This window comes from Muscardinus avellanarius, assembly GCF_963383645.1.
Source record: "Muscardinus avellanarius genome assembly, chromosome: 22".
Lineage (NCBI taxonomy): Eukaryota > Metazoa > Chordata > Mammalia > Rodentia > Gliridae > Muscardinus > Muscardinus avellanarius.
Window position 1 is genome coordinate 383,110 of NC_137808.1, and position 12,357 is coordinate 395,466.

Sequence of the window (12,357 nt, forward strand, 5' to 3'; positions counted from 1 at the left end):
CCCAAGTGCTGCGCGTACGTGTCCCCATCACGCACATTATCAACCTGATGACGTGAGACCACACGACACCAAGAAAACTAGGTAACAAATTTCTTAAAAGTCAATTCAACTTCTTGAGAGAATTTCCAAAATGCACGTCTTATGTTGGAAAGAGTGCTCTGATGGACTAGGTTAACACGTGATCATCTCTCTCCACGTGAATTACCCAGAAACATGTAGTTGATGGTGAGATCCCTGCGCTCCGCATCTTTCTGCCAGTCCGTTGTGAATTCTACCTTGGCGTGTCTTCCGTCAGTGATGACATCGATCCGCAGTGCGGTGATTTCAAAATTTTCTTCGTGAAGCCGAAACAAAATTTTTTTTTTTTTTTGGTGGTACTGGGGTTCCTGGAAGCCCTTCTACCTCCGGGCTACACTCCCAGACCTATTTGATATTTTTTATTTGGAAACAGGGTCTCCTAAGCCAGTGCGCACAGCTGGCTTCGAACCTGTGAGATCCTCCTGTCTCCGCCTCGCAAGTGCGGGGATGACAAGCGTGCGCCACCACACTCGGCGTGGAAACAAAATATTTACCTCATTACCTTCTAGTATCACCGGATAGGGTGTAAAAAAGAAGTTAGTCATGAAAACAAAGTCCTAGAACCCTAACCATTCATGATATCTATGTCCCTTAAAACTCTAGCAAACGTGTACCTTCCAAGAGAAAAACAACATTCAAAGAAAGATCCCAAAACGGCAAATACAAGTTTTAAATACAGCAGTTATGCTGGGTATGGCACATACTTGTAATCCCGGTGCTTGGGAAGTGGAGACAGGAGGATCACGCTGGTTTGAAGCCAGCCTCACTGGCTTAAGAGACCTGGTTTCCAAATAAAAATATCAAATAGGTCTGGGAGTGTAGCCCGGAGGTAGAAGGGTTTCCAGGAACCCCAGTACCACCAAAAAAATAAAACTAAATTAAAATTAAATAGAATAAATAAATAAATGCAGCGATTACACAAGGTGAATACCAACCTACAAAGACAGCAACTCCGACAAGTGGTGTGTTGGGCTGGAGAAGAAGCCTCACGGCAGGGTACTGCGGCCTTCCGATGTCATGGCAAGCTACTCTTGGAATTCTAACAGCTACAGTCTGCAAAGAGCTGTCGGTCTATGGACTATACACCATGAACCAAACGACCCATCAGAGATTAATTATCTGGAAAACTCCTTTACTAGTGCTCACCAGGGAAGCTCATGACTCCTAAGACTCAGTGCTGGCAAAGAAACCACCTCCAGTTGGGAAAGTTAGCTAGCTTCAAAAGACGCACGAGCTGAGCCTCGGAAAATGAGAACACAGACAAGCAAATGTGGAGAAAAAATCTAAAGGAAAAAAAAAAAGATCCAACACAGTAGAAAAAGCAGAACAGAGGTACAAGAGAAGGCAGACCCAACAAACAGACACTGCGAGGGTCACCAGAGAGGCTGGCACGCCCAGCAGGAGCGCAGGCTCGGCATTAGGAAGTGAAAGTCACTCTCCGGTACCGAGAAGCCGTCAAGGATTCCTCTGGACTGCGCACGTGCTCCGCTCTAGTCTTGGGCGACATCCCGAATCCCACCCCTCAGGGCCTCGAGAGGCGAGTGTGACGACGGGAAGGGTCGAGGAGGGCTTGCGACACTTGCCCCTGGGTTCAATCCCTGGTACCATCCCCATCACACACACACACACACACACACACACACACACACACACACACACAGAGAGAGAGAGAAACTATAGATGTAAGAGGTAAATATCAAACATTTTTAATGTTACACAAACAACAATAATGCAATCAACTAAAGGTCAGACTTCTCGCTCACCCTGGCAGTAATGGTTCCGTGCTCTCTCCCTTGTTGTTAATCAAGCGAATCCCTGCCGACTCAAACAGCCCCTTCATCTGGGCGGGGGTGGCCGTGGTGGCAAAGTCCACATCTTGAGGCTTCACCCCATTTAGTAAGTCCCTCACCGCACCTCCGGCTAGTCTCAACTCATGGTTCTCTTTTCTCTGTAAAAACAGAAAGAAGATTTTCATTTCAATGTGCTTTTCACAATTGACAAACTACCGGGTCTGTCGTCTATGAGAGACAGTACGGGGCACTAATTTGAGCCTCTCCATAGGAAAACAAGAACAATATCCAGACACGGAAAATCGAATCGTTCTACAGTCAATTACATTTTGAACTAAGGCAATCAGAAACTTTGCAAAGCTTTCTTGACCACTGAAGAAAATAATCCTGAATTTCACAATGTTTCAAGATCATCGACATAAATTTAAATTATTACCAAAGGACAATGCAAATAGTTTGCTTTCTTTTTAATAGTTTATATGTATATGGTTTTTTTGGGAGGTACTGAGGACTGAACCCAGAGGCATTTCTACCTCTGAGCTACATCCCCAGCCTTATTTTATCTTGAAACAAAATTCACCAAGTGATTTTCACCAACAAGGTCCTCAGAGTGCCCTGCTACGTCACTGAGGTTCACCATGACCATGAGATCCTCCTGTCTCAGCCTCCCAAGTCCTGGGATTACAGGTGTACACCACTGCTAATGCTAAGTGTTTTTGTATTACTTGTGAACAGATACCAAGACAGTATATTCAGGTACAAAACTATCAGATATTTGATCACTTAGGATAAAAATATTTACCACAAATCCAACAAGAAGTAACATATAATGTTTGAAGCCAGTTCATATCTAATTCTAAAAAGAAACATAGGAACACTGAAACTAACATCTCCAACTACAGACTTGACTCCTCATATATAGAAAAAGGCAAAGTTCACTATAACGTACCATTGTCACCAAAGAACACCACAGAGAACCTACTGACACCCACAACTGCTCTGACCCTTTTATTAACACCTAAGATTGTGACAAGTTGGCCCGCCACTCACAACTAGACCCCGATGTTCTGTGAAACAGACAATTTCACCAAACCTCAACATCAACCATGATTCTGTGACAATGCCAGATTAAAACAAAACAACCGTGTGATCATGCCTGAATGCTAACAAGATTTGCACATTATCAAAAACTCACCCCATCACAGTTAATTGAACGGCTGCTCCCTACGGGATAAGCGGTTTTAGTAGCTATAAAGGTAAGCATCTAGGTAAGCATCAAGACACCCAAAGAGTGGCATCTCTTTCTTGAAAAGGGTGCCTTCCAGCCCTCGCTAACTGCGGCCTCCCGCAAGAAACACCTTCCACACAAGCTCCCAACGGAGATGAATGACACTCCCTTCCCACCAGATTTCCAGTGCAGTCTCCCTCACCACACAGCCCACGTAGTGAATTGTTTAATATACAGTCATATGGCCCACAAATAAAATGTAAAAAGCAGAACTTCCGGGAAGATGGCGACGGAGAAAAGCGGGGCTTACAAGCCCCGCTAACAACCAATCTCTATTACCACAAAATCAGCGCCTTTCATAGCCAGAAAATATCATCAGCAGAGAAACAAAAAATGTAATAAGGGAAAGAGAAAAAGAGGGCTGGAAAAACGAGACACCAGAAAGAAACCAGACCGCAGTGCTGCGGCCAGAAACGTGGCGCGAAGTGGCGGGCGCCATCTTCTCTTGCAGCACCAGGCCCCAGAGAGGAGGGGCACTCAGAACGGAGCTCAGAGCCACAGAGGAGATACGCCGGCCTCATACCCAAGGACACGGCAGCAGCGCCTTACTGCCGGCGGCAGCGGCAAATTCACTGGACAGCACCAGACCAACGCACTCAACAGCCCAGCAGGCTCCAGAGAGGAGCGGCGGACAGTGAGCTGAGGTGAGCCACTGTGGAACAGCCGGGCAGAATTCAGCAGATTTTTCGGTGCAGGGAGCATCTAAAGCTCCCAGAGGCTGGGCTCAGCACACCCTGCAGGGACTGAGAGCAGAGCTCAAAACCAGAGAAGAAATACACCAGCCTCACGGCTGAGGGTGTGGCAGCGGCGCCATAATGCCACTGGCGGCAGCAGCAGCGAATTCACCGAGTCCACTACAGCTCCATCAGCGCACTCAACAAACGTGAGTCAAATTGTGGCCCCTAGAGGAGAAATCCCAGTACTGCACTCCCAGGGACTTGACCCAGTGGGGGAGTGGCAGTGGCAGAGATATCACACCATAGTCACAACTCCCAGGAGGAGAACGCCCAACCTGGAACCCCCCATAGTTTAAAGCAGCCTCTATCGACTCTCTGGGTCGGAGACTCTGTGATACAACCCAGTAATGGAGTAGTGGAGACTGAGATACCACAGACTCGAGATCCAGAGCACCTTAAGTGAAGTCGTAGTGACCCAGAGAAGAACCCAGAGAAGGCACAAACTTCCGAAATCAAGGGAAAGAGGAATAAAAATGGAGCAATGAATGCCCACAACCCCTCAACATCAGAACCTGATAAAACAGAAATTCAGGGATTTCTAGAAGATCAAATCAGGAAAATAACTGTAGAAATAATAGAGGTGTTTCGAAAAGAATTCAGAGAGAGCCAAAAAGAGATAAAGGATGCAATTAATGAAGTAAAGGCCTCAACATGGAGAATAGAATCTCGCTCTTAGAAGATGATCATTCAAAAAATGAACACATAGTAGCCAGGCATGGTGGCGCACGCTTGTAATCCCCACGCTTGGGAGGCGGAGACAGGAGGATCGCGCAGATTTGAAGCCAGCTGTGCTGGCTTATGAGACCCTGTTTCCAAATAAAAAAATTTTAAAAAATAGGTCTGGGAGTGTAACCCAGGCAGAAGGGTTTCCAGGAACCCCAGTACCACCAAAACAAAAAATAATAATATATATACACACATATATATGTGTGTATATATATATTTACATGTATTTTAAAATATATTAAATAAAATTTAAATGTTATATTTTATATATTATTATTTATTATTATTATTATTATTTATTTATTGTTTAAAAAAATTTTTTTTGGTGGTACTATGGTTCCTGGAAGCCCTTCTACCACTGGACTACACTCCCAGACCTATTTTTATATTTTTTTATTTGGAAACAGGGTCTCTTAAGCCAGCAAGGCTGGCTCCGAACCAGTGTGATCCTTGTGTCTCCGCCTCCCAGGTGCAGGGATTACAAGTGTGCGCCACCACTCCTGGCTTATATTATTATATATTATTTATATTACATTATATATTTATATATGTATATATTATTTATCTGTATAAATAACATAAAATATGTGATTTTATTTTATTTATTTATTTATTTTGGTGGTACTGGGGGTGGAAGCCAGAGGCTTTCTACTTCCAGGCTATACTCCCAGATCCACTTCATATTTTATTTGGAAACAGGGTCTCAGCAAGTTGCTGAGAGCCTCACTAAGTAGCTGAGGCTGGCCTCGAACCTGCGTGATCCTCCTATCTCAGCCTCCCAAGCGCAGGGATTACAAGCATGCGCCACCACTCCCAGCTTATATATTATTATTCATATTATTATATATTATATTATTCCTATTACATTATATATATTTATATATGTATATATTATTTATGTGTATAAATAATGTGAAATATTTTAAAATATAAATATATTTTATACATTATATATTAAAATATATTTTATATGCTATATATGTATATATAGCTGGAGGTGTAGCTCAGAAAGTAGAATGTCCCTAGGTTCAATCCCCAATCACTCACACACACACACACACACACACACACACACACACACACTTATAGAATCTCTTAAATCTTTCCAGCTGGAAGAATTCCCAGCTTACCTGAGACATGACGTTATTCATACCCATCTTCTGCCCATGTGGAAAGGTGCTGGACATTGGGAGCGCGGGCTCTGTACAAAAAACTAGATATCCTGAGAGAATCCAATGGCCTGTCGGAATAGAATTCCCTCCTATGCAGCTAAATCACAGGTGGTTACACACAGAAGACGGGTTACGAGTAAGAGCTTGAAGATAAAGCAAATTTTTCTTCAGTCTCTATTTTACAAAAAACTCTCATTTGGAGACCCAGTCCACCCGAGTCTGTTACTTGGGCCGTGGACTTGGGGGACCCCGGAAAGTCTGTTGTGTAGGACCACCCAGCATCTACCCGCCCACCTTCTGAAACATCACTGCAATCCACCTTTTTTTTTTTTTTTTTTTTTTTTTTTGGTGGTACTGGGGTTCCTGGAAGCCCTTCTACCTCCGGGCTACACTCCCCAGACCTATTTTATTTTTGGAAACAGGGTATCTTAAGCCAGCACGGCTGGCTTCGAACCTGCGCGATCCTCCTGTCTCTGCCTCCCAAGCGCAGGGATGACAAGCGTGCGCCACCATGCCCGGCGAGATAGTTCTTTAAAGGTGGATTGCAAAGCCCAGCGTGGTGGCGCACGCTTGTAATCCCCGCGCTTGGGAGGCAGAGACAGGAGGATCGCGCAGGTTCGAAGCCAGCCGTGTTGGCTTAAGAGACCCTGTTTCCAAAAATAAAAAATAGGTCTGGGAGTGTAGCCCGGAGGTAGAAGGGCTTCCAGGAACCCCAGTACCACCAAAAAAAAAAAAAAAAAAAAAAGAACTATCTCTTACAGCGAGTGCAGGCTTAAGTGTGGTCAGAGCGCACGGGCTGTGTGACCAAAATTAAAAAGAAACTTCCAGAAGAATGAGTGTCAAGAAGAATGGCATCGATGCTAGAAATGAAGCCTGGTACTGATCCGCACAACTGTGTACTGCAGAGGCTTCCCAGGGCTGCTTGCGGCGAGTGGCACAACCTCGCTAAATTGTTGAGGCTGGCCTCTAGCCCACAATCCTCCTTGTCTCAGTTTCCTGAATATTTTTTAAATTTTGAAATAGGGTCTCACTAAGTTGCAAAGGGACTCCCTAAGTTGCTGAGGTTGGCCTCGAACCTGAGACCATCCCATCTCAGCCTCCAGAGTGCTAGGATCATGGTTCGCGGACAGCCTCAGCTACTTAGTGATTTGCAACTCAGTGAGGCTCCGTTTTAAAATAAAAGAATAAAAAATAGAGCTGAAGATGTAGCTCATAGGTAGAACGCCCCTGGGTTCCATCCTCAGTACCGAAAAGAAAAAGTGATATTCATTTTTATTCTCATTCATTCTCTCCCCCCCCCCCATGGTACTGGGGATGGAACCTAGGAGTATTCTACCTCCAAGCTACACCCCAGCCCTATTTCTTTTTTTATTTTTATGGTGCTGGGGATGGAGCCCAGGGAAATTCGACCTCTGATACACACCCCCAGCCCTATTTTTTTATTCTTTATTTTGAGACAGGGTCTCACTGAGTTGCACAGGGGCTTCATGCCTGGCTGTATCTGGGGGGCTGAACCCAGGAGCACTCTACCACTGAGCTACACCCCCAGGCATATTTAACTTTTTTTTTTTTTTGCTTTGAAACAGAGACTCCCTATGTTGCTGAGAACCTCACTACTTTGCTGAGGCTGTCCTTGAACCCGGGATCCTCCAGTCTCAGCCTCCCAAATACTGAGGTTATAGGTGTGTGCCCTACACCCAGCTCAATTTATTTTTTAAACTTTTTCTGCTACGCCTTACATTTTTCATAAGAGTTTTCCAATAGTCATTAAGGGTTTCTTCAAGGTTGTAAGATCTCTTTGACCTACATAATAAAAAAAAAAATCTCTTGAGGGAAGAATCCATTATCTAATAGCAATACCTATCTAAGGACAACATTAGCTTTTGTAATGAATAAAACCCAAGCATTATTAATCAGCCTAATGACAAAAAAACGTTGAATGCTAAGAGTGTGTGGTCAGACTTCAGCAAACTGAGATAAACCCCAGTCTGTATTTTTCTTTACCTTCTGTGGCCCCAAGATCACTACCACCTCTCCCCTCTCTCCAGATACCTAGATTTCTCATTTATTTATTTATTTATTTATTTATTTATTTATTTATTTATTTATTTATTTTTTGTGGTACTGGGGAATGAACCCAGGGGCATTCTACCTCTGACCTATACCCCAGCCCTATTTTATTTTTATTTGAAACCGGGTCTCACTAGGCTGATGAGAGTCTCACAATTTGCTGAGGCTGTCTCAAATCTGCAATCCTCCTGTCTCAGCCTCCCAAGTACTAGAATTATAGGTTTGTACCACCATTCCCAGTTCCTATTTTATTTTGAAACAGGGTCTCATTAATTTGCTGAGTGCCTTGCAAACTTGCTGAGGCTGGCCTTAAACCTTTGATCCCCGTCTTAACCTCCCAGGTATCGGGATTACCAGTGCCCACCACCATGCCCAGCAATCCTTCTTTTTTATTGTAGTAAAATACAAAAAACATAAAAGTGTATAGTATACAATTCAGTGGCATCTTTTTTTAATTTTAGGTTTTGTGGTACTAGGGAATTCTACCTCCAAGCTACACCCTCAGCCCTATTTTTTACTTTTAGTTTTGAAATAGGTTCTCACTAAGTTGCTGAGGGTCTGGCTAAGTTGCTGAGGGTGGACTTGAACTTGTGATCCTTCTGTCCCAGCCTCCCAAGTACTGAGATGACAGGCATGCGCCACCATGCCCTGCAGCACTGAGTGCTTTCAATGTCATATAACCAGCAGTATTATCTATTACTAGAACTTAATTCATCACCCCAAATGGAAACCTCGTATCTAGTAAGTTGCTATCAGCCACAGGCCAGCTACTGCCATTACTAATCTGATTTCTCTAAAGATTTTTCTATCCTCTGTGAATTTACCTATTCTGTTTAATTTTTCTTCCAATAAATGGAATTATACACAACAAAAAACAACAATAATATACCACTGAGATATCTGCAATACTTTCAGATACTTACATAGTATCTAAAAAACATAATTGATATGGGGTATGGGGGCCAACGCCTATCATCCAAGTACTTGGGAGGCTGAGACAGGAGGATTGCAAGTCTGAGGCCAGCCTCAGCAACTTAATGAGGACCTTAGCAACTTAGTGAGACCTTGCTTCAAAATAAAAAAACAAAATAGGGCTGGGGGTGTAGCTTAGAGGTAGAATGCCCAAGGGCTCAATCTCTAGTACCACTAAATACATTCATACATACATACATAAAATTAGGGTTTGAGCCGGGCGTGGTGGCGCACGCTTGTCATCCCAGCCTTTGGGAGGCTGAGACAGGAGGATCGCACAGGTTCGAAGCCAGCCTCAGCTACTTAGTGAGGCTCTCAGCAACTTAGTGAGACCCTGTTTCCAAATAAAAATAGGTCTGAGAGGACAGCCCTGTCTCTGCCTCCCAAGGGCGGGGATTACAAGTGTGCACCACCACGCCTGGCCCAAGTATTTATTTATTTATTTATTTATTTATTTATTTATTTATTTATTTATTTATTTATTTATTTTGGTGGTACTGGGGTGGAACCCAGAGGCTTTCTACCTCCAGGCTATACTCCCAGACCTATTTTATACTTTATTTGGAAACAGCGTCTGACTAAGTTGCTGAGAGCCTCACAAAGTAGCTGAGGCTGGCTTCGAACCTGTGCGATCCTCCTGTCTCAGCCTCCCAAGCGCGGGGATTACAAGCGTGCGCCACCACGCCCGGCTCGCACACATTGTACTTTTACATCATGTTGGGTCCGAGGTGTTAGAAGAAATGCATGCAGGCAACCCTCGGCGCCCTCCCCACGGGGTCCAACCTCTCCACCCTCCCTCGAGTGCGTGGGATTGGAATTGGCCCTGTCGTGTTCCTTCCTTCACAGTAGTTTCAGGATGGTTTCTGTTTAATAGAAAGGCAGCATCGCAAGAACAGACACTCCCAAGGAAGTGACCACACACGTCTTTTCTTTTTTCTTTCTTTCTTTTTTTTTTTGCAGGTCTGGGGATGGAACCCAGGGGCATTCAACCTCCGAGCTACACCCCCAGCCCTATTTTTTATTCTTTATTTTGAAACAGGGTCTCACTGAGTTGCGGAGGGCCTCACTAAGCAGCTGGGGCTGTCCGCGAACCGCGATCCTCTGGTCTCAGCCTCCCGAATGCTGGGATGACAAGCGTGCGCCACCGCGCCCGGCTAATCAGATGCTTTTATATTTTATATTTTTATGCTTCTCAAATCAGGGCATGCCTGTGAATGCTATGTGTTGTACGTCCGAACTTGACTTTGTGTCCTATGAGGTGCACCAGCGGAGACCTGAAGAGACATCGGGTGTCGAGGTAACACGAACCGTACCTTCCTCGGCCGAGTACACCGACGTGCTGGGGCCGAAGGGGCCTTCGCCTTTGCTGTTGAGGACCCCGACTTTCACCTCGAAGGGGGAGAAGGGGCGCACGCTCTCGTTCCTGAGCACGTCTCTGGAGGCGTCGGCGGAGCCAGCACCGTCAGCATTCAAATCGCAGCCAAAGCCTCCGCCGTTCTGGGCAGAGAGAGGAGAGGCGGGCTTCAGAAATTGCAGTGGTTGGATTCAAAGGCTTAAATTTCACACCCCCACACCCCGCCAACATTCCAGTCTAGAATGTTCTCCTTTTTTTTTTTTTTTTCTTGCGGTACTGGGGATGGAACCCAGGGGCATTCTACCTCCGAGCTCCACCCCCGGCCCTATTTGTTATTCTTTATTTTGAAACGGGGTCTTGCTGAGTTGCAAAGGGCCTCACTGAATAGTAGCTGAGGCTGTCCACGAATGGCAGTCCTCCTGTCTCAGCCTCCCAAATGCTGGGATGATGAGCGTGAGCCACCACGCCCACCTCCTATTTTTTATTCTTTATTTTGAAGGAATGTCTCACTGAGTTGCAAAGGGCCTAAGTAACTGAGGCCGGCCGCGATCCTGCCATCCTCCTGTCTCAGCCTCCCAAATGCCGGGATTACAACCATGCGCCCATCTTATTTCGGGTTTCATCAAAGGTCTTTCAAGCCAGGCATGGTGGCGCACACTTGTAATCCCAGGACTTGGGAGGCTGAGACACGTGGATCGCAGGTTGGAGGCCAGCACCAGCAAGTAGTGAGGCCCTCAGCAACCTCACGAGACCCTTTCCAATTAAAAATAAAATAGGGCTGGGGGTGTAGACTGGAAGTAGAATGCTTCCCCCAGTACCAAAAATATATAAAAAAGAAGGTCTTTGTATTTGGGGTAGGCTGGCAATCTACAATGATTATTGGCAAGATTTTAGACTAACATAAAAAACTAAGTGAAATATTTGAAGGCCCTCTTGGCTCAAGCAAGACTTTCCCTATCAGAATGGAAGAGCTCGGCCGGGCGTGGTGGGCACGCTTGTCATCCCCGCGCTGGGGAGGCGGAGACAGGAGGATGGCGCAGGTTTGAAGCCAGCCGCGCGCGCTGGCTTAGGAGACCCTGTTTCCAAATAAAAATGTAAAAATAGGTCTGGGAGTGTAGCCCGGAGGTAGAAGGGCTTCCAGGAACCCCAGGACCACCAAAAAATTAAAAAAAAAAAAAAAAAGAATGGAAGAGCTCAGCTATAGGGCACAAGGGATTGCTTTTACTTCTAGGGCTTTGGGTAAAGAAAAGCTTTCCATTTTTGCAGTACCAGGAATGGAACCCAGGGATATTCTACCTCTGAGCTACACTTCCAGTTGTATTTTTTCTTTATTTTTTGTGGTCCTGGGGATGAAACCAAGGGACATTCTACCTCTGAGCTACACTTCCAGTTGTATATAATTTTTTATTTTATTTATATTTTATAGTCCTGGGGATGGAACCCAGGGGCCTCTACCTCCAGGCTATGCCCCCAACCTATTTTATATTTTATTTTGAAACAGTATCTAAGTCGCTGAGAGCCTCACTAAGTAGCTGAGGCTGCCTTCGAACCTGTGCGATCCTCCTGTCTTAGCCTCCCAAGTACTGGGATTACAAGCGTGCGCCACCATGCCAGGTTTTTAATTTTTTATTTTGAAACAGGGTCTAAGTTGTTGCTGAGGGTCTAAGTTACAGAGGCTGGCCTTGAACCTACGATCCTCCTGCCTCAGCCTCCCAAGTCCTGGGATGACAGATGTGCACTGGACCGGGCTGCAAGTTCTTTTTTTGTTGTTTTTGTGGTTCTGGGGATGGAACCCAGAGATGTTCCACTTCCAAGCAACACCGTCAGCCCTATTTTTTAGTCTTTTTTTAAATTTTTGCAACAGTGTCTTATTGAGTTGTGAAGGGCCTCGCTAAGTAGCTGAGGCTGTCCGCGAACCGCGATCCTGGGAAAGCAGAGACCGCGAGGGCCAGAGCCACCGCCCCAGGAAGCCACAGGCACCAAGAAAATCGCTGCTCATTGCTGTTCTCACTCCACAGGGGACACACGGGATCCAGCATGTTCGGCCAATGGTTTGCCTTCATCCCTAGACGCCAAGGGGCTCATGGGAAGGGGAAAGAATTGAGGTGCCTGTCATTGACCTCGGTTAGGTGTTTGTTAGTCGTGTAGTGATACCCGGGGGAAATGGGTG

General features: G+C 45.4%; 1 protein-coding gene across 1 annotated transcript in view; it reads right to left on the bottom strand.

Annotated features, from left to right (window-relative positions):
* LOC308278394 (CCA tRNA nucleotidyltransferase 1, mitochondrial-like) overlaps window positions 1-12,357 on the bottom strand; it is a gene marked incomplete at both ends in the record, with an annotated part of 995,237 nt that overhangs the window by 19,041 nt on the left and 963,839 nt on the right. Inside the window, 3 exon segments of the mRNA XM_080718147.1 lie at window positions 206-344; window positions 1,842-1,864; window positions 1,867-2,026. Coding sequence (XP_080574273.1) covers window positions 206-344; window positions 1,842-1,864; window positions 1,867-2,026 — 322 coding nt within the window.